At 32.7% G+C, this 21,943-nt stretch overlaps 2 protein-coding genes across 2 annotated transcripts; both read left to right on the forward strand.

Annotated features, from left to right (window-relative positions):
* Window positions 1-6,184: 6,184 nt before the first annotated feature.
* On the forward strand, window positions 6,185-10,173 carry LOC139516090 (uncharacterized protein PF3D7_1120000-like). Its single transcript, XM_071305939.1, has 6 exons — window positions 6,185-6,308; window positions 6,991-7,157; window positions 7,759-7,920; window positions 8,312-8,355; window positions 8,886-9,156; window positions 9,758-10,173. The coding sequence occupies exons 2-6, from the start codon at window positions 6,998-7,000 to the stop codon at window positions 10,132-10,134; spliced, it is 1,014 nt and encodes a 337-aa protein (XP_071162040.1). The 5' UTR covers window positions 6,185-6,308; window positions 6,991-6,997; the 3' UTR covers window positions 10,135-10,173.
* Window positions 10,174-12,351: 2,178 nt separating this feature from the next.
* Window positions 12,352-16,535, forward strand: LOC139516088 (DNA ligase 1-like). Its single transcript, XM_071305938.1, has 6 exons — window positions 12,352-12,580; window positions 13,280-13,446; window positions 14,031-14,192; window positions 14,589-14,632; window positions 15,155-15,425; window positions 16,094-16,535. Exons 2-6 carry the CDS (start codon window positions 13,287-13,289, stop codon window positions 16,495-16,497), a joined length of 1,041 nt encoding a protein of 346 aa, XP_071162039.1. The 5' UTR covers window positions 12,352-12,580; window positions 13,280-13,286; the 3' UTR covers window positions 16,498-16,535.
* The last annotated feature ends 5,408 nt before the right edge of the window (window positions 16,536-21,943 follow it).

Here is a 21,943-nt window from a genome sequence, read left to right on the forward strand (position 1 = left end):
CCTGGCCATTGATTGACGATCTGAATTATCCCATTGACTGGGACAGATTAGGTGAACGTTTGTCTGTAACGACCATTGCTCACTTCTTACTTATTATAGAATTTAGACTGTGGGGTCACCAAAGGTTCTTAACGCCTCTAATAATAAAAGAATTCGAAAAATTATTCAGGAATAACCTTTATGTTTTGATTTATATTATTGATATAAATCAACACATTGTATTATTCCGGATTCGTTTTTCGAATTGATTTATTTAGGTGTTGAGAACCTTTGGTGACCCCACAGATTCAGCGTCTTTAACAAGTACATAGTGAGCAGTGGTTGTTACCGACAAACGTTCACCTAATCTGTCCCAGTCAATGGGGTAATTGAGGTCGTCAATCAATGGCCAGTACCACACTGTTTTGAATATGATTCTAAAAGGAAACGTAAGTTTGATCAAATCGCTAGCAGTTCAAAAATATCAGTTCCAATCAAATTACAAAGAAGGCACAGAACCAATTCAAAGCAAAAGACAAGATATAAAAAAAATCCACACAAAATGCATGTCAAGTCGCAATAAAATAAAGAAATGAGAGAAGAGAAAGCAGATAAAATGATTTAGGGAATAGTCCGAAATGATACATTAAGTATAAAGGTTGGACTAGGTTAACCGAGCATAAAACTATACAGAAATATTATAACAATAATATTTGGAATTCGTATTGTTGTTTTATGTAGTATGTTGGTCTGCATAGTTAGTTGTTCTTTAAAGACCCAAACTCTCAACAGACGAATGACTCTGTGAGGGTTGGTCTTGGAATCTTTCCATGATGGGGGAAACTAGCTGGGAACAATGCCTTCGGTGGTGTACGGCATTGCTGCCGCTGTAAAGGCAGGCCGGGCGTTGTTGCCGATGTAGAGGCAGGCCGGGATCGACTGACACCTATAAGTTTCAAAATTCAAACTTTTTTAATAAAATAAATAAAAACAAAAATAATACAAAACAGTTACAAACAACAATAAAGTAAAACAAATATTTTCAATTATTTCCCTAACAGAAAACAATAAATATTTTGAATAAACTTCATTTATGATTACTATTTATTATCTTTATTTTAGTTAAACTTATTTAAAATATTTTACTTTAAATCTTAATACTTTTAAAATCATGACTTACCTATAAGTTTCAAAATTCAAACTTTGACGTCTCAAAGCAGAATTTCTACTTATATAGCAATCACTTAATGACTTTGGTACTAGTTTGTGCCCTATAGTTTATCAAAGTTAAATTATTGACGTAAGTTGACCATGTCAACCATTGTCCGAAGTTTATGACTTTTTTGTTCATTCTATACTTTCAAACAAAGATTTAAGTAATATTTGTTCTATCAGAAAGTTATTTGACCAAAGAAAGTTAGTTTGACCAACGTGAAGTTTACTTGAACTAAAAACTGGACATGAAAATTTATCCAATATGTATGTCAAATATCTGTCACAATACATCACTCTCCTTAGAAATTTTGGACTCCAAAATAAAATAAATAATAAAGAAAATTTTAAAGAAATTGTGTATTTTTATGTTTACTATATTAGTTTGAAAATGGATTTATAACTTTTAATTATTAGTGTAAGTAAATAATCAATATCCATTTTTAAACCTCAAAACAATATAGAAGACAAACAATTGAGTGATGAAAAAAACCAATGGATGCATAAACATACATCATTTACTTTTTGATTTTAAGCGGGGGAAAAAACTTGAACTTAATTCTAATATTTTTCTTTTTTTTTTCTTTCTTTCTTTTTTTTTCATTATTTAGATTCCTTAATCATACTATTTAATTGGTGTTTTTATCTTTATTTGTTTTATAACTTAATTGATGTTATGATGATGAAATACTATTAAGTATTAATTTTAAATCGTTGTTCTTGAAAGTTTGTTACTCACATGCTTACAAATGAACGTTAATTTTTACAGTTGATGAAATGTAATTAGAAATATATGCAAAGTGTTTAAACAAAATGTTGCAAAAATATATGAATTATGAAAAACTTAAATAATCTTAAACAGAATTTGATTTTGCTTTTATCAGTCTCTAAGTTACTGTCTTATCATTTTGATGGCGTTCCTACTCTTGAGGTAACCCATTTTGTCAATTGATTGTGGCGTCCCTGCTCCTGAGGTGACCCATGAGTATATTTTGTATGGCGTTCCTTCTTGTGAGGTAACCCATTATATCTATTAATTGTGGCGTCCCTGCTATTCAGTTAGCCTGAGCATTATGCGTGCCTATATATGAATATATATTGAATTATTATAACTCTGTACCGGTATTATATTATTCAAAATGTACAGTAAACGGCAACAAGAATTTTACTAACTTGTTCCTAATAGGTAACTCACAAACAAGGATATTTACGTTATGTAACCCTTAATAAAGTGAACCTAATCTTAAAGACGACTGATTGCAAATATTAATCTTGACATGCGTTTGAAATACAAACATTCAGTTCTAATTAACATCATTCTGAAAATGTTATTCAATGGATGATTTAAATGAATAAAATTTTACAATACTTTATGAAAAACATAATTTTAAAACTTGTTTAGACAGTCTTTTAGAAAAGTTGTTCTTAAAATTTTAAGACATGAAACGCAATACAATTTGTGAAATGAAAATGAACATTTTGTTTCATAGCTGAAAATTTTAAATTAAAATTTAGATTTTAGAAATAAGCTTTTGATGTACTCACAGTTTCATGAAAATATATGTTTACAATGAAAATACACAACAACATAAATTTAATATTATTGTCACTGATGTTGATAAAAGTTCTTCTCTTATAATAATATGTAACAGTTCTTCGATATTCAGCTGATGTCGTTGTTCAATGGTGTATTCTAATTATTCACAAATAAATCATTTACTGGAAATATATATAATTAAATAGTCCGAACGGTACGAAAATAATGTTCAACTGTAAATATTCCGGTTCGAATTGTCGAAACACTGTCTTAGTTTCTGGCATGCTATTATGATAGGTGTCGATGTTTGGCGTCCAACATTTATTAACGGGCCTCCACCAAATATTATAACAATAATTTATGGAATTCGTATTGTTGTTTTATGTAGTATGTTGGTCTGCATAGTTAGTTGTTCTTTAAAGACCCAAACTCTCAACAGACGAATGACTCTGTGAGGGTTGGTCTTGGAATCTTTCCATGATGGGGGAAACTAGCTGGGAACAATGCCTTCGGTGGTGTACGGCATTGCTGCCGCTGTAAAGGCAGGCCGGGCGTTGTTGCCGATGTAGAGGCAGGCCGGGATCGACTGACACCTATAAGTTTCAAAATTCAAACTTTTTTAATAAAATAAATAAAAACAAAAATAATACAAAACAGTTACAAACAACAATAAAGTAAAACAAATATTTTCAATTATTTCCCTAACAGAAAACAATAAATATTTTGAATAAACTTCATTTATGATTACTATTTATTATCTTTATTTTAGTTAAACTTATTTAAAATATTTTACTTTAAATCTTAATACTTTTAAAATCATGACTTACCTATAAGTTTCAAAATTCAAACTTTGACGTCTCAAAGCAGAATTTCTACTTATATAGCAATCACTTAATGACTTTGGTACTAGTTTGTGCCCTATAGTTTATCAAAGTTAAATTATTGACGTAAGTTGACCATGTCAACCATTGTCCGAAGTTTATGACTTTTTTGTTCATTCTATACTTTCAAACAAAGATTTAAGTAATATTTGTTCTATCAGAAAGTTATTTGACCAAAGAAAGTTAGTTTGACCAACGTGAAGTTTACTTGAACTAAAAACTGGACATGAAAATTTATCCAATATGTATGTCAAATATCTGTCACAATAGAAACGTGAAAGAAGACCAAAAAAGTGCGAGTGACAGATTATCTGTTTTTCTCAGTGTATTAGGGACGACATCAAAAAATCAATGAAGGATAAAAAAAATTAATTCAAATAGTTTGGGGTTGTTTTTTATGTTTGTTTTTTTTTTGTTGGAAGGAGGGCAAACTTGCTGCAAGTTTTGTTTAATTGACATCGATTTTATATATATCCTTATTAGTCAATCAATGTTTCAAAAATTAAGTTAAGAGAGGGGGTAGGGGGTCATTGAAAAAACTATATGAATTAAGATTTTGATCCTACATACTTTTGATATCGTTCCTGAAAATAGATATAGTAAATTATCAGTCGCTCTAAACAATGCGAAATTAATTAGTTCATTCGCTGCGCTTCCTCGCCGAAACTAACGTTTACATAGGGCTAGAATCTGATATTTGTGCAGAAACCAGAAAATGTATACAATCAATATTGCCTTTTCAATATCAGAAACGAATTGACCCTATATTTCTGAGAGTCTCTGTTTGCCATGTTTGTAATTCGTGAATTGAATGTTTTAGCATGAATTAGGCCTCTGTTCTCCTCCTTAGAATGTGATCCGTTTTATCATTCTGTGATGTTTCAAATACAAGTATAACTTACTATATTGCATGGAAATGTTCGTTGTTGAAGACCAAATGTCAACCTTTTAATATTAAGATAATCTGTACAAAAAGGTTTGGCAGTTTGGGGTTTTCCTGCATGCCGCTTGCAATATTAAAATGCAGAGTGTTTGCCTGCTATCCTCCCTGAATATACCACTGTTGAATATCATTTTGATGTTTATAGAAGAAAGTTTACAAAACAGAAACGGTAACAAGAATGCACAAAAATTTGAGTTGACTTAAATTTGTAAAGCACAATGACGAAAAGAAAACCCAACGCACAACAGAACACAGACCAATGTACAAAATTCTACACAACACTAAACAGCCCAAATTACAACAGTCCACACAACACTGACTATAAAGATCAACGTACAACAGTCCACACAAAACTACACAGATAAACTTACAAAAGTCGACACAACACTAAACAGCCCAACTTACAAAAGTCCACACAACACTACAAAGATCAACCTACAACGGTTCATACAAGACTACACAGATAAACTTACAAAAGTCCACACAACACTAAACAGATTAAATTACAACATAGATATAGGAAGATGCAGTATGAGCGCCAATGAGACAAGTAAACCAGTATTTGTCAAGGTACGGCCTTTAACACGGAGCCACACTATATATATGTGAAAGAACAAGCAGTACTGCAAGCCGAGCTAGCAAAATGACATCCCACCCCTAGCATAAGCCATCACTGGCTACAGAGAAAAACAAAGATTCTTATGATATGATTGAAATTGCGAGAAAGTTAGATATCATAAATTGCAATAAGGGGTTTAATTTAGGTGCCAGCTGAGGACCGCCTCCGACCCATCGGTGGCATTCAGCTGATGTCTGCTTTTTGGTCGGGTTGTTGTCTCTCTGGCATATTCCCCATTTCCATTCTTCATTTTATTAAGAAGATGGATAAAAATAGTGGTAAACTAAAAATAAAGCAAAAGTGTGGGCCATACCTTACTAGGGGAACCCAAAGAAAAATATCCTATCCCCGCCCCACATACACACAAAACAATGAGAAAGTGTACAATAGCATTACACAGATGAGAATCTGCAAAAAAATAATGTAAATGTGATAAGGGGATAACAAATGTTTACTACAGTGTGTAAACATAACTTCTTCCAAAAGTAAAACCCAAAATATAGTCAAATGATAAAAATAAAATAATAGGCGCAGAAGTTAATATTTTCAGTAATATCTCGTCAAAGTCTCATAAATTTTCGTTCATCAGTTAAAGCAGCACGACGGGTGCCACATGTGGAGTAGGATCTGCTTACCCTTCCGGAGCACCTTAGATCACCCCTAGTTTTTGTGGGGTTCGTGTTGTTTGTTCTTTAGTTTTCTATGTTGTGTCATGTGTTCTATTGTTTTTCTGTTTGTCTTTTTCATTTTTAGCCATGGCGTTGTCAGTTTAGTTGGGATTTATGAGTTTGACTGTCCCTTTGGTATCTTTCGTCCCTCTTTTAAAGCGCGGAAGCGGATAAAAAATCGCATCAAAACTACGAACGGACGAACTTCTCTGTCACTGTATAAGGCGGAATATGACTAAAACACAATGTACGAAATTGATGATGACTTGGGACATTTACCACAGCATGGAAGGAATCCGAAAAAAAATGTTGCGCTTCCATTCACATCGACGTCATAAACAAACATCTCCGCTGACAACGTTATTGTCGAAGTATCGGCAATAGATTACACAAGGATAAGTTTTCAGAGTTTTAAATATTAATCCCTCGCAGCCTTTCAGAAGATAGTGGAAATCAAAAGAGAAGTGTGGTGAGTTTTTTAACCAAGTAATTATGTTTTCCATTTCAAAAAGCTAATCAGACAAAAAATGAAAATCATCTTTAAGGGAAATTTTATTTAAGGCCTTCATCGCCTACCAGTTAACGTAAGTCTTCTTTTCCATTGTCTTGAACTGAGTTCGTTACGTTAATGAGAAGGTCGTTGTTCTATCTCCTAATAAAGTATTAAGACATATTAGTGTATGTTAAATTTGCTGATTATCCTCTATACTTCCATAGATTTTGCGATAAATTCAGTTTGCCTAGACATCTAATTCTAAAAGTACCTTTTACCTTAAAATTGGAGCTCTATGATACAGTAATCTGAGATAAAATGCATGCAGGGTCAATATTAACTTCTCTTAGCTGGGTAGAATTCGACAAATTAGATATGTTAAATTTCGTTTATTCTAGAATCATTTGCAGGGTTTTAAGCCATTTGAAAGTTGAAATTAAGCAAACTTAGAGTAAATGCATTGGTGAAATGAATGTTTAAGAGCTATCTTAGATTTTTCTTTTCATTCATACAATATAATAAGTAGTCATCAAGAACAATCAAATATAATATATAGTTGCCCAATCAGACTGAAGTTTTGAAAGGGGATATAGGGGAGGGGTAACAACGAATTTCACAATGCATTTTAAATTTTCTCTATTATCTCATCAATCAACAGGATAAGTATGGAGTCCCAAGAAGAAAAGGTACATCAGACAGCAGCTGTCTTGTGTGAAGCGATCGTCAGTGTTGCATCATTCCATTTCACCCTTGAACAATGGGAAGTAGTGGAAGTTGACATTAGAGCTGCTGAAGGCAGGGAATCTGAATTGTTAAAGGAATTAGGTATGTTCGTCAAATAGTCTTCCTCCTCTGTCTTCGCGGACACTTCTGTATTATAAATCAAAATAAAGATCGTCGCTAATGATCCTTTTGTACATTTATTGACCACTACTAGTATTTTCTAAACCTTAATAAATGGAAACCGTATAGTTTTGTATAATATATCATTAAAGATGCTATTTTGGTAAATAACTAAATTGTCTGTAGATAATTTATATACTAGTATCTATTGATTCAAAACTGAGTAAACTATGATGTTCATTGTATAATAATTGGTCATTTCTCAGATAAAATAAAATATCATTCTGGTTCTCTGTTCTAAGCCTTACAATATGTCAAGGGCAACATCGTCTCGCGTCTATACAAGTGGTATCTTAAATTTATCAGATACTTTTGTTCATTGTTAGTTTGTTGTCTCATCATGTACAATATACCCGTTATCTCCCCAATGTTGAAGATCATTGTGATATATAAAATTGAGAATAGAAATGGGAAATGGGGAATGTGTCAAAGAGACAGCAACCCTACCAAAGAGCAGGTAATAGCCGAAGTCCACCAATGGGTTCCTTCAATGCTATCACACAGGGTCTGTTTCTCAATTTAGACAAATTAAAAGATCAGAACACAACTGCAGAAGAAAATATAGAAACAGAAGACAATGAATTGACAGTTCCAGACGACACTCAATGTGTAGATGATATATTGAAAGACTTAGGGGAGACACTAGACGAAGTAGAACAGCAGAAGACATTAATGATAGCAGCAGGTAATGACGTCACTGCTTCTTGAATTCACCTTTCTTATTGAACATTTTATTTGGTTTAGTTTGAATATATTTTATTTCCTACATCTTAGACACAAGTACGTAATACTTACTAACTCTTCTCCATAATTGAGTCGTATTCCTTGAGTTCTGTTTGTTTTTTGCTTTTAGTTAAATTAATAAGTCCTTTCAGCTATACCTATAAGTTCCTTGTTTCATGTTATTTACTATGAGTTGAATAGTAGTACAGAGTTTGGTCGTTCATTAAACATCAGTAAATAACATAAACTGTGAAAGTCGATTAATTTGAAGTAATTGGATATTAAAAGAATTATTTGATGTTTCATCTTTATTTTTCAGTTTACTAAGTTTATTTATTTTTGTCATTTTATAGAACCAACAGAGAAAACGACGAAAGATGCCAGATATGTTTTTAAGGTAAATAGTAATAGGAAAGATGCTGACGACAGCAATAATCTAACATGATATACGGCTGTGAAATATTAATGGGTTCGTGGACCGATATCTTTTTTATTGCTTTTCTTTGTCCTGAATATGTACGAACTATTTGCCACTGAACGTGGATGGGACTTTTTGCTGTACAATTTAAGATGGTTGATTGGTGGATTGATTGATTGCTAGATTTTTTTGATAATGTCCTGCAGAAAAATACTAAGCAATAAAATATAGACTTTTTATATAAAGTGCAAATACAACATGCCTCTTACAAATATTACTAATGGAACCGGTTTGTTCGTTCTTCTTTGACTACTTTTTTGTGTTTATTGGTTCGTAGTAGCGGGGCGATGTTGGTTGCTGTAGTCTGTTGTACTGTACAATAGTTCGGAAATTCCTGGGTTTTTTTTAATGTTTTATGAGATATGATATTATTGATAATTTCCTCGAATGATTATGAAAAAATTATGACATCAAAGACTACATACACGATGGGTTATTGTTTTTTATAGGATACAGTCCAGAATTTTGATTTAAATGGAGCTATTAGCAAGCAAAGGAAAAGGGAAATAAAGAGGGAAAAACGCAAAGCAAAGAAAGAGGAGAAAATAAAAATGAAAATAGCCAAAGAAGAAGAAAAAGTCGTGCAGTTGTATTTCAAAGCAGTTGACAACATTATGTCAAGGTACAGCAAGGAAGTTAGAGTACAACACAAGAAGGAAGAAAAGAGGAGGAAGCAAATGGAAAAGGTGGAGAAAAAAGCCTTAAAGATGTTGGAGAAAGGTACATATTCATTTTATTAAAACGTACACTTGTAGGGGTTTTCTACTTAATATTGTCTTATTCTTAATTTAACCAACACATGCCAATGATGAATAAAATATCGTACAAACTCAAAATTTATGAATTAAATAATATATAAATTATTTCCTTTAAAAGTTTCTTAAACAATGGTTAGATTTACAATTGGAACACTGAACATCAAAGCTTCTTATGAACTGAATATGTGTTGTAATTCTTTATTATTAAAACCCACTAAATATAATTAATGTTAAAAAAAGAACAACAAAAACTCATTTAATTCAATAATAAAAACCAGTTGCTAATTCAAAACTTTGCTTCTCGGACGCTGACGCTTTTCGTGCCGTGAAAATGTTTGTTTAAAACATTCTTTAAATTACAGCAAATTAAACATAAAAAGTAAAACATGGTCAAATTGTTGATACTGAAACAAAATATGTTGCATGCAATAAAAAAATCATTTTTGCACGTGTGTCTTAATTGTATTTTAATGTCTCGTTCAACGTAAGAACACTAGTGTTGTTTTATTTCTTTAATTTTAAAACTTTATAAACTCATTTGAGTGTAACACTTACCTTTACAGAAATAAAGAAAAGAGAGAAAGAATGTGTCAATAATGAAAAGAAGAAACCGGCTCAATCTTTAGATTTGAATAAAAAGCACAACGATACAAAGAAAAGCATAGCAAAGAAAGTTACAGGGAATAATAAGGACTATGAGAAGAAAGAGGCTCACACTGTTGATGATGTAGAGACTAAAGAAATTGCCATGAAGAATAGAAAGGAAAAAAAAAGAGAAGAAAAGGTCATAGATCAAAAGGAGAAAGATTCTCAAACTATGGATATTAAGGAGAAAAACATTGTTAGAATAGATACAACCATTGATGGAAAGAAGAACACATTTTCAGCAAACATTCGTGCATTTTTCCAGATCTTTTCTTGTAACAAAGCTGTAGTTTGATAAATCGTTTTTGTATAAAATTAAATTTTCTATATTTTTCACTGTTTTTGTAATTATTTTTCTGAACTTGATCAGTCAAAATAGTATAAGCTGTATTTAGGGATTACACAAACGGACCTGCCTCTCGTAAGATGTAATTCGCCGGGAACTAAAAAGATAAGTTCGATCACTGATTCAGGGCTTTATTGAATACAAATGAATAAAAAAAGTCCAAACAAAACAAAGGCACATAAAAAGTACTATCCTATTGTACTTTCTATGGTCCAAGAGCTGTAATTTTGTGAAAGTAGTTACTCAAAAACACGAAATCGGCTGGTACCTAACCATCTTACACATTCTAAAAATCATAGAAATAAGAAGATGCGGTATGTTTAAGCTTGCTAACAAGACATCTAGTCACAGTGACGTAAATGTATGCAATAATAGGGCACAGTATGGCCTTCAACTATGATACAAAACCCAGTAGGCTAGTAGCTCCTACAAGACATATCCAATCTCGAAAACCATAGAGTGACAGACACCGTACTTATATGGCAGACAACAACCAAAGACTACCACACACTATGAACAACGAAGGTCAAAATTAAACAAACAGGTTTAAACAAAGTTACCAAAGATACCACTGTAAAATATTTAACAATTTTTCGAAAATCATCACTTTTGAAAAAAACTGTTTCATATCCTTCACAGGTAAATGAAAAAAAAAAATTGTCGATCCACACAATACTAAAAAGATCAACAGTCCGCACAACACTACACGGATTAACTTACCACAGTCCACACCACAACACTACACTGTTCAACTTACAACAGTCCACACAATACTAAACAGATCAACTTACAACAGTCCACACAACACTACACGGATTAACTTACCACAGTCCACACAACACTACACGGATTAACTTACCACAGTCAACTAAACAATACACAAGAACAACTTACAACAGTCCACACAAAACTACACAGATCAGCTTACAACAGTCCACACAATACTAAAAAGACCAACTTAACATAGTCAACACAACACTACACAGATCAACTTACTAGTCAACTAAACCATCAGGGGACCAACTTACAACAGTCCACACAATACTAAACAGACCAATGCAACATAGTCCACACAACACTACACAAATCAACTTACCACAGTCCACACAACACTACACAGATCAACGTACCACAGTCCATACAACACTTCACAGATAAACTTACCAAAGTCGACGCAACACTACACATATCAACTTTCCACAGAACACTCAAAACTACACATATCAGCTTACCACAGTCCACACAATACTGCAAATATCAACTTACCACAGTTCACACAATACTAAACAGACCAACTTAAAACAGTCCATACAACACTACACATATCAACTTACCACAGTCCACACAACACTACACGGATCAATTTACCACAGTCCATGCAACACTACACGGATCAATTTACCACAGTCCACATATCACTACACAAACCAACTTACCACAGTCCAAACAACACTACACAAATCAACTTACCACAGTCCACACAACACTACACAGATCAATTAACCACAGTCCACGCAACACTACACAGAATATGGAAAATATAACCAAAACTTCAGCTGATATCTGCTGTTTGGTCGGGTCTCTCTGACATATTCCCCATTTCCATTCTTAATTTTATTAAGAAGATTTATGGATAAAAATAGTGGTAAACTAAAAATAAAGCAAAAGTGTGGTCCGTACCTTACTAGGGGAACCCAAAGAAAAATATCCTATCCCCCGCCCCACATACACACAAAACAATGAGAAAGTGCACAATAGCATTACACAGTTGAGAATCTGCAAAAAAATAATGTAAATGTGATAAGGGGATAGAAGTTAATATTTTCAGTAAAATCTCGTTAAATATATAAAAAAAAAAAAAAAAAGAAGATGTGGTATTATTGCCAATGAGACAACTATCCACAAAAGACCAAAATGATACAAATATTAACAACTATAGGTAACCATACGACCTTCAAAAATGAGCAAAGCCCATACCGCATAGTCAGCTATAAAAGGCCCCGATAAGACAATGTAAAACAATTCAAAGTCTTATAAATTTTCATTCATCAGCTAAAGCGCGGAAGCGGATAAAAAAATCGCATCAAAACTACGAACGGACGAACACACATACGTACGGACGAACTCAGAGTCCTCCGTCACTGTATAAGGCGGGATGTGATTAAAATACAATGTACGAAATTGATGATGGCATTTACCACAGCATGGAAAGAACCCGAGAAAATGTTGCGCTTGCGCTAATTCCATTCACATCGACGTCATAAACAAGCATCTCCGCTGACAACGTTATTGTCGAAGTATCGGCAATAGATTGCACAAGGATAAGTTTTTAGAGTTTTAAATATTAATCCCGTGCAGCTTTTCAGAAGATAGTGGAAAACAAAAGAGAATTGTGGTGAGTTTTTTTTAATGTACTTTATAAGCAAGTAACTCTGTTTTCCATTTCAAAAAGCTAATGAGACAAAAAAGGAAAATCATCTTTAAGGGAAATTTTATTTAAGCCCTTCATCACCAACTAGTTAAAGTCTTCTTTTCCATTGTCTTGAACTGAGTTCGTTACGTTAATGAGAAGGTCGTTGTTCTTTCTCCTAATCAAGTATTAAGACATATCAATATATGTTAAATTTGCTGATCATCCTCTATACTTCCATAGATTTCGTGATTAATTTAGTTTGCCTAGACAGCTAATTCTAAAAGTACTTTTGACAATAAAATTGGAGCTCTATGATACAGTAATCTGAGATAAAATGCATGCAGGGTCAATATTAACTTCTCTTTATCTTAGCTGGGTAGAATTCGGCAAATTAGATATGTTAAATTTCGTTTATTCTCGAATCATTTTCAGGGTTTGAAGCCATTTGAAAAGTTGAAATTAAGCAAACTTAGAGTAAATGCATTGGTGAAATGAATGTTTAAGAGCAAGCTTAGATTTTTCTTTTCATTCATACAATATAATAAGTAGTCATCAAGAACAATCAAATATAATATATAGTTGCCCAATCAGACTGAAGTTTTGAAAGGGGATATAGGGGAGGTGTAACAACGAATTTCACAATGCATTTTAAATTTTCTCTATTATCTCAACAATCAACAGGATAAGTATGGAGTTCCAAGAAGAAAAGGTACACCAGACAGCAGCTGTCTTGTGTGAAGCGATCGTCAGTGTTGCATCATTCGATTTCACTCTTGAACAATGGGAAGTAGTGGAGGTTGACATTAGAGCTGCTGAAGGCAGGGAATCTGCATTGTTAAAGGAATTAGGTATGTTCGTCAAATAGTCTTCCTCCTCTGTCTTCGCGGACACTTCTGAATTATAAATCAAAATAAAGATCGTCTTTTATGATCCTTTTGTACATTTATTGACTACTACTAGTATTTTCTTAACCTATGGACAAATTATAACCTTATGTTTTGTATAATATACTGGGTTTGCTATTTGGGTATAAATTGTCTGTACATGATCTATGTCTATTGATTAAAAAAATGAGTAAACTATGATGTTCATTGTATAATAATTGGTCATTTCTCAGATAAAATAAAATATCATTCTGGTTCTCTGTTCTAAGCCTTCAGTGACAATATGTCAAGGGCAACATCGTCTCGCGTCTATACAAGTGGTATCTTAAATTTATCAGATACTTTTGTTCATTGTTAGTTTGTTGTCTCGTCATGCACACTATACCTGTTATCTCCCCAATGTTGAAGATCATTGTGATATATAAAATTGAGAATAGAAATGGGGAATGTTTCAAAGAGACAGCAACCCTACCAAAGAGCAGGTAATAGCCGAAGTCCACCAATGGGTTCCTTCAATGCTATCACACAGGGTCTGTTTCTCAATTTAGACAAATTAAAAGATCAGACCACAACTGCAGAAGAAAATACAGAAACAGAAGACAATGAATTGACAGTTCCAGACGACACTCAATGTGTAGATGATATATTGAAAGACTTAGGGGAGACACTAGACAAAGTAGAACAGGAGAAGGCATCAATGACAGCAGCAGGTAATGACGACACTTCTTTATTCTTGAATTGAACTTTGATAATTGAACATTTTATATGGTTTAGTTTAAATATATTTTATTTCCTACATCTTAGACAAAAGTATGTAATACTTATTAAATCTTCTCTATAATTGAGTCGTATTCCTTGAGTTCTGTTTGGTTTTTGCTTTTAGTTAAAATGATAAGTCCTTTCAGCTATATCTATAAGTTCCTTGTTTCGTGTTATTTACTATGAGTTGAATAGTAGAACAGAGTTTGGTCGTTCATTAAACATCATGAAATAACATAAACTGTGAAAGTCGATTAATTTGAAGTCATTGGATATTATAAGAATCATTTGATGTTTCATCTTTATTTTTCAGTTTACTAAGTTTATTTATTTTTGTCATTTTATAGAACCAACAGAGAAAACGACGAAAGATGCCAGATATGTTTTTAAGGTAAATAGTAATAGGAAAGATGCTGACGACAGCAATAATCTTACATGATATACGGCTGTGAAATATTAATGGGTCAGTGGACCGATATCTTTTTTATTGTTTTTCTTTGTCCTGAATATGTACAAACTATTTGCCACTGAACGTGAAAGGGACTTTTTGCAGTAAAATTTAAGATCGGGTTGATTGGTTGATTGATTGATTGCTAGATTTTTTTGATTATGTCCTGCAGAAAATAACTAAGCAATAAAATATAGACTTCTTATATAAAGTTCAAATAAAACATGCCTCTAACAAATATTACTAATGGAACCGGTTTGTTCGTTCTTCTTTGACTACTTTTTCGTGTTAATTGGTTCGTAGTAGCGAGGCGATGTTGGTTGCTGTAGTCTGTTGTACTGTACAATAGTGCGGAAATTCCTGGGATTTTTAAATGTTTTATGATATTATTGATAATTTCCCCGAATGATTATGGAAAAGGATGACATCTAGGACTACATAAACGATGGGTAATTTTTTTTTAAGGATACAGTCCAGAATTTTGATTTAAATGGAGTTATTTTCAAGCAAAGGGAAAGGGAAATAAAAAGGGAAAAAAGCAAAGCAAAGAAAGAGGAGAAAATAAAAATGAAAATAGCCAAAGAAGAAGAAAAAGTCGTGCAGTTGTATTTCAAAGCAGTTGACAACATTATGTCAAGGTACAGCAAGGAAGTTAGAGTACAACACAAGAAGGAAGAAAAGAGGAGGAAGCAAATGGAAAAGGTGGAGAAAAAAGCCTTAAAGATGTTGGAGAAAGGTACATATTCATTTTATTAAAACGTACACTTGTAGGGGTTTTCTACTTAATATTGTCTTATTCTTAATTTAACCAACACATGCCAATGATGAATAAAATATCGTACAAACTCAAAATTTATGAATTTAATAATATATAAATTCATTTCCTTTAAAAGTTTCTTAAACAATGGTTAGATTTACAATTGGAACACTGAACATCAAAGCTTCTTATGAACTGAATATGTGTTGTAATTCTTTTTAATTAATACCCACTAAACATAATTAATGTTAAAAAAAGAACAACAAAAACTCATTTAATTCTTTTTAATTAATACCCACTAAACATAATTAATGTTAAAAAAAGAACAACAAAAACTCATTTAATTCAATAATAAAAACCAGTCGCTAATTCAAAACTTTGCTTCTCGGACGCTGACGCTTTTCATGCCGTGAAAATGTTTGTTTAAAACATTCTTTAAATTACAGCAAATTTAACATAAAAAGTAAAACATGGTCAAATAGTTGATACTGAAACAAAGTATGTTGCATGCAATAAAAAACACATTTTTGCACGTGTGTCTTTTTTGTATTTTAGTGTCTCGTTGAACGTAAGAACACTTGCTTTATTTTTATATTTTATTTTTAAAACTTCATAAACTTATTTGAGTGTAACACTTACCTTTACAGAAATAAATAAAAGAGATAAAGAATGTGTAAAGAATGAAAAGAAGAAACCGGACCAATCTTTAGATGGAAAGAAAAAACAAAACGATATAAAGAAAAGCAAAGCAAAGAAAGTTACAGGGAATAATAAGGACTATGAGAAGAAAGAGGCTCACACTGTTGATGATGTAGAGACTAAAGAAATTGCTATGAAGAATAGAAAAGCAAAAAAAGGAGACGAAAAGGTCATAGATCAAAAGGAGAAAGATTCTCAAACTATGGATATTAAGGAGGAAAACATTGTTAGAATAGATAACACCATTGATGGAAAGAAGAAAACATTTTCAGCAAACATTCGTGAATTTTTCCGATTTTTTTCTTGTACACACAAACGACAGGAAATGGACAAAGCAGCAGCTGTAGTTTGATAAATCGTTTTTGTATAACATTAAATTTTCTATATTTTTCACTGTTTTGTGTTTTATTTTCTGAATGATCAGTCAAAATAGTATAAGCTGAATATATGAAGGGTTGACAGAAACGGACCTGCCTCTCGTAAGATGTAATTCGCCCCGCGGAACTAAAAAGATAAGTTCGATCACTGAGTTAGGACTTTATTGAATACAAATGCATTAGAAAAAGTCAAAATAAAACAAGGGCACATAACAAGTAGTTTACTTATTGTATTTTCTATGGTCCAAGAGCTGTAATTTTGTGAAAGTAGTTACTCCAAAAAACAAAATCGACTGGTACCTAACCATCTTACACATACCAAAAAATCATAGAAATAAGAAGATGCGGTATGTAAAAGCTTGCTTGACAAGACATCTAGTCACAGGGACGTAAATGTATTCAATAATAGGACACAGTATGGCCTTCAACTATGATACAAAACCCAAACTGTATAGTAGGCTAGTATAGCTCCTACAAGACATATCCAATCTCGAAAACCATAGAGTGACAGACAACAACCAAAGACCACCACCTAATTATATGCTCCTCAGACACTCAAATAATGTGTCAGGGTTCAACATTGTTTGCTAGTTCTCGAAACACTCTTGAGTGTTATTAACACGCATGGAATAGAGTTGCAACAACACACCACTAGACTAACCAATGAATTCAGTAAAGCCCGTTAATTTTGTCTTCTTCCTAGGCGTTTCTAAATATGCTACTTGCCGGTATTATGCATACAGCCCGTAACAGAGTAGTGATCGAATTCGCGTTTCTTTACCGTCAGAATAAGTTACGTTATCGACAAACTTATTTCAGAAGTGACATTTAATTTTCTTCATCGACAAAATATTTCATGTCCAACGTGTAAGTTTTCATTGTTTAAGTCGAAGTTTTTTTAACACAGTAAAACATTTTTTATAATCAACCTCTGTCATTGGCATTTTCATTTTAACGGTAAAGGATCAAATACGGGATCTCCGAAATTTCTATCATTTGTTACGAGGAAATCATTATTCAATCGAACATATGTCTTTGTTCATGACACATATTATGAAATACAAAGGAGTTGAAATGATCAAATACTTTCGAACTGACGGAAACAAAAATACATAATCTAGAATGTGTGTTCTGTCATAAACAATGGCTTCGTCGTGCGATCTTAGCTGTAGTTGGTGCGACCTCGATAAAATCTTTATCAATTTAGAATAAGCGATAAATATTCATGACTACAATGACGAGCATTAGCCTTTTAAAAAGGGCTATAGTCGACTCTTAGCTGATGAAAATGGAAAGTGCTCTCGCTTTGTAGATTAATTCATTTAGCCACTTGGATCAATCAACAAATTTTACCACACACGTGAGGTCACACGTTATGAAGAAGTATATATCGTTTAACGTTGTTGTTTACGAAACTCCAGAAGATTCGACTATTTATAGATAAAATTTACCTGTGTACCAATATTATGAATATGCATGATTAATGACCAGGCAAAATCTAATTGCTAATATAGAGAGGACAAATCCGATACTCTACGGGATTGACGGACATTTACTAGATTTGGATTGTCCTAACCAATCAATAAATTTTGATTATTCACGTCTCGGAATATCTTCCAATCAGGTAGCAAGAAAAATTCACGCACTAACTGTGCATCGTTCAATTCTTAATGAGTCGATAATAATGAATTTATTGGAGTCACATCCACTGTTTCTACTGTAAACACGAACTCGTCGGTTAGTGCAATGAAGACACTTTTATAAATTGAGATTGTTGGTTTATTCTTTACACCTTCGAGGTATTAAAATTATTTCAGTGTTTATTTAAAGTTAAATTTATTTTCAAATCTCTTCTGTTTAAAATTGTCGAAACTTCTGTTTAAGATTTCTGTGGTAAACTATCTATTCTATAGTTAGGACCATTTTATAATAAAAACCCTTTTGTTCAAGAATACTTTCTTTATAGAAGTATAGATCTGCTGGTTATAGATTTTTTTTTTATAACTTTCATTATTGTGACGACGCGCTATGAAATCCAGATTAATTTATAAATGAAGTTGTATATAAATGTTTGGTCATAAACACAAATCTTTTAAACAGTTCGACGAGTGCGTCAATGTTACAGTAGTCTGTTTACTGTAAGTTACTAAGCTTGGCCCGATTCATCTGTTATTTATGGAAACTAATTCACCACTTTCTGAGACATTCATTTTTATTTCACCATCAGACATGGAGCTACATTTGTAACTAAAGGGAAACTCTCAAATTAAAGAAATTTGACATGATATACTGAAACTTTCTTATAATCAATTAAACGACTGCTTTTCTTAGATATGTGATTTTTCATGGTCAAACATTTTCATTGTTAACGGACATTTTGAGATTTTGTAATGTAAAAAAATCAACATTCAAAATTTAGAACTTCATGAACATGTACAGGAAGCTGAATTATTGCACATCTATGTACTACTTAAAATTGTACTTCGATCTGTTGCGTCCTTAAAATGTTCTGACCGTCCTAAGATTTAATGTACGGAAATGTTTCGGTAAATTAAATTCAAATCCGAATTGAATGTTTATGACACACAAAAAGAGAAACCAGAATCTCTTGATGACCAAACGTATGTACATGTTGGGGCGATTTAGAGCTTTTCAGAAGCTCAGTGAGATTCCATCCTTGTTGAAAGCCTTGTGGAGACCTTTATATTTTTAAATTCCCTCTGTTTTTCTCATGGATGGAGAGTGGTCTCTCTGTAAATTATCCCGTATCTTTTCATTTTCCTATTTACCGAAGGTTCCATGTGAAAATTTCCATTGGATCATATCTGTTAAACTGAAATAAATTTCCTTCAAATCGAAGTAAAAAAATACAAATGTACCCTTTAACATTTGAAATGTTGAAGAAAAAATTGCTCTATATTTTAAGTTATTGACGAATATTTGAAATTTAAACCTCTATAAGATGTGATGTACGGCATTTCATTTTATCATTGGTAATGATCCATATCTGACAGAGAAGAAATATTCATAATTCTCAGAAAGTTTTCATAAATATTGTTAGATACCACTAATCGTTTCAACAATCAAGACAACAGAAACAAACAGGGGAAAAAAATATGAAAATGAAAAGATATGACTTAAGTGTTAGCATGTTCAGGGAGACGGCACTCAATTTACAAAAAAATAATTGATGTTTTAAGGAACTGTAGAGGTCTCCACAGGTTTTCAACAAGGGTAGAATTCAAAACCTTGAATATGAAATCCATGATACTTTTTCTGTGCGGTAGTTATATCTACAAAATCCAATCATGTACATGACATATAATACATGTATATTCATACATGTATATTTATATATTGGGAATTTATTTTTGTTTCCAAACAGAATTATAAGGTTATGTATAAGTGCCTCCGTTCACTGCACAATTGTAAATTGTCTTCCTAAAGACCAGCAAAAATAAATGGCACAAGTTCACGAAGTCATAAAAAAGTCGTATAATTTACGTTATCGAACAAAAAATCAGAAATACGGAATATTATATGTGAATGGTTAGGAAATCCGTTTCCCCTACATGTTTTAAAAGTCAAAGAAAAATGTTTTCCCTGATACAAACGTTTTAAAAGAACCAGCTTTGTGCATAACATATAGACAATTCGACTGGATATAAGGAAGTTAATATGTTTACTCTGATTTGAAATTATCTTTTAGAACTTTTTTTAGTAATTGAGAACCTATGTTGTTTATGGGTAATAGGTGAAATGTTGCATGATCCCTCAAAATGACAGCAAGCGCAGTTTTCCGGACGATTTTCATTTGTACACTGCTAAAAACTGTCAGGTCCTGGCCATGGTATATTTTGGAGAATTTTTTTTTACTGATTTTTACTAAAAAAATTATTCTCTGTGTGTGCCATTGCAAGAAATAGTTTTGCTCGTTATTTTGTCATATTAAAAAAAATTCTCAACAAAATTTTCCCGTTTAAACTGTACTAGAAAAAGTTTGGCATGTGAAACGGACGAAGACATATTCTAACAGAAGTACAAATACCAGTCCTCCCTTTTGTGTATACATATGAGAAAACATTTCAAAGTTATTGATTGAATTCAAATCCATCACACATACGGTACACATTGTAGTCCGAAAAAATAAAGGACTTCATTCCTATCAAGCACCTTTTTAATTGTTTACCAGTATATTTCTTTTAGTTTTGGGTAAAATTGTAAAGGAAATAATACTATCAAGATGTCCTTCCATAAATCTTTTTTTTCTGTTCTGACTTTGAAGAAATGACTACTTTTCGCCCAATCGATATGTTGCATGGACATATTTTGTTTCATATTATTAGAATTATTTTCAATATTATCGGTATTAAACTTGATTATGGACACATGAAAGTTTGTCAGCATTGTCAATCTTTTAACGTTAAAGTACCAATAGTTCGGTCACTACTCAATTAAGTTTGTCGATAACGTAGCTAATTTTGACGGTAAAGAAACATCAATTCGATCACTTCTCTGTTACGGGCTGTATGTTCAGTAATTTTCCATCTTATATTTACAGTTTGTTCTTATGTTGTACTGTTTAGTTACATCACTGTCCTGTGATAGGCTGGAGTTGAGCATTCACAAACATTAGTAACACTATCACATTGTCCAGTCTGATTAGAATGCAGTCATCTCTTAATTAGAGTCCTCGTATATATAATATCATATTAGGATTACGAAACCAGAGATCTGCATTTTAATAAGATTTTTAGAATCGGTGTCCAAGAAGAGGATGTAATAACCTTCAAATTTATTTTATAGTACGTCTTTCTATGTTGTGATGTTACACTATTGTTTCGGTAAGGGTGAAGGTTGGTACCTATTGAAACGTTTAAACTCACTGCATTTGTTTGCACGTTTATTATATAGATTAGACCGTTGGTTTTCCCGTTTGAATAGTTTAACACCACTGAACAGCAGCCCTGTTCTACTAGTAACAAGATGGGTAGTCTTGTTTAACCAATTGCTCACGTAATATGATGTGCCAGTGGCGGATCCAGAACTTTTCCTAAGGGGTGGGGAGGGCTCTAACTGACCTAAAAGGGGTGACGCTCCAGTCATGCTTCAGTAATTCCCTATATAAACAACCAATATTTTTTCCACGACAAAAGGGGGGCGGGCCCCAGCACCCCTCCAGATCCGCCTATATGTAACTGCTGATCCCAGTCAGTGAACCCCTTTTCGGTAATCACAAATCTGCAACTGTGACGGTAAACCATTATGATGTATATATACTGAGCAAAACAGCAGGAATATTTTTCAGCCGTATGGTATTTACGTATAGATAGGAGTTATCAAGGGTGTCAAGTTAAGGTGTTTTCATAAGTTTGCCACAACCCCACTTTTCAGTCTATCATGACGTGACGTACTTCACTA

The sequence above is a fragment of the Mytilus edulis genome, chromosome 3, assembly GCF_963676685.1.
Source record: "Mytilus edulis chromosome 3, xbMytEdul2.2, whole genome shotgun sequence".
Lineage (NCBI taxonomy): Eukaryota > Metazoa > Mollusca > Bivalvia > Mytilida > Mytilidae > Mytilus > Mytilus edulis.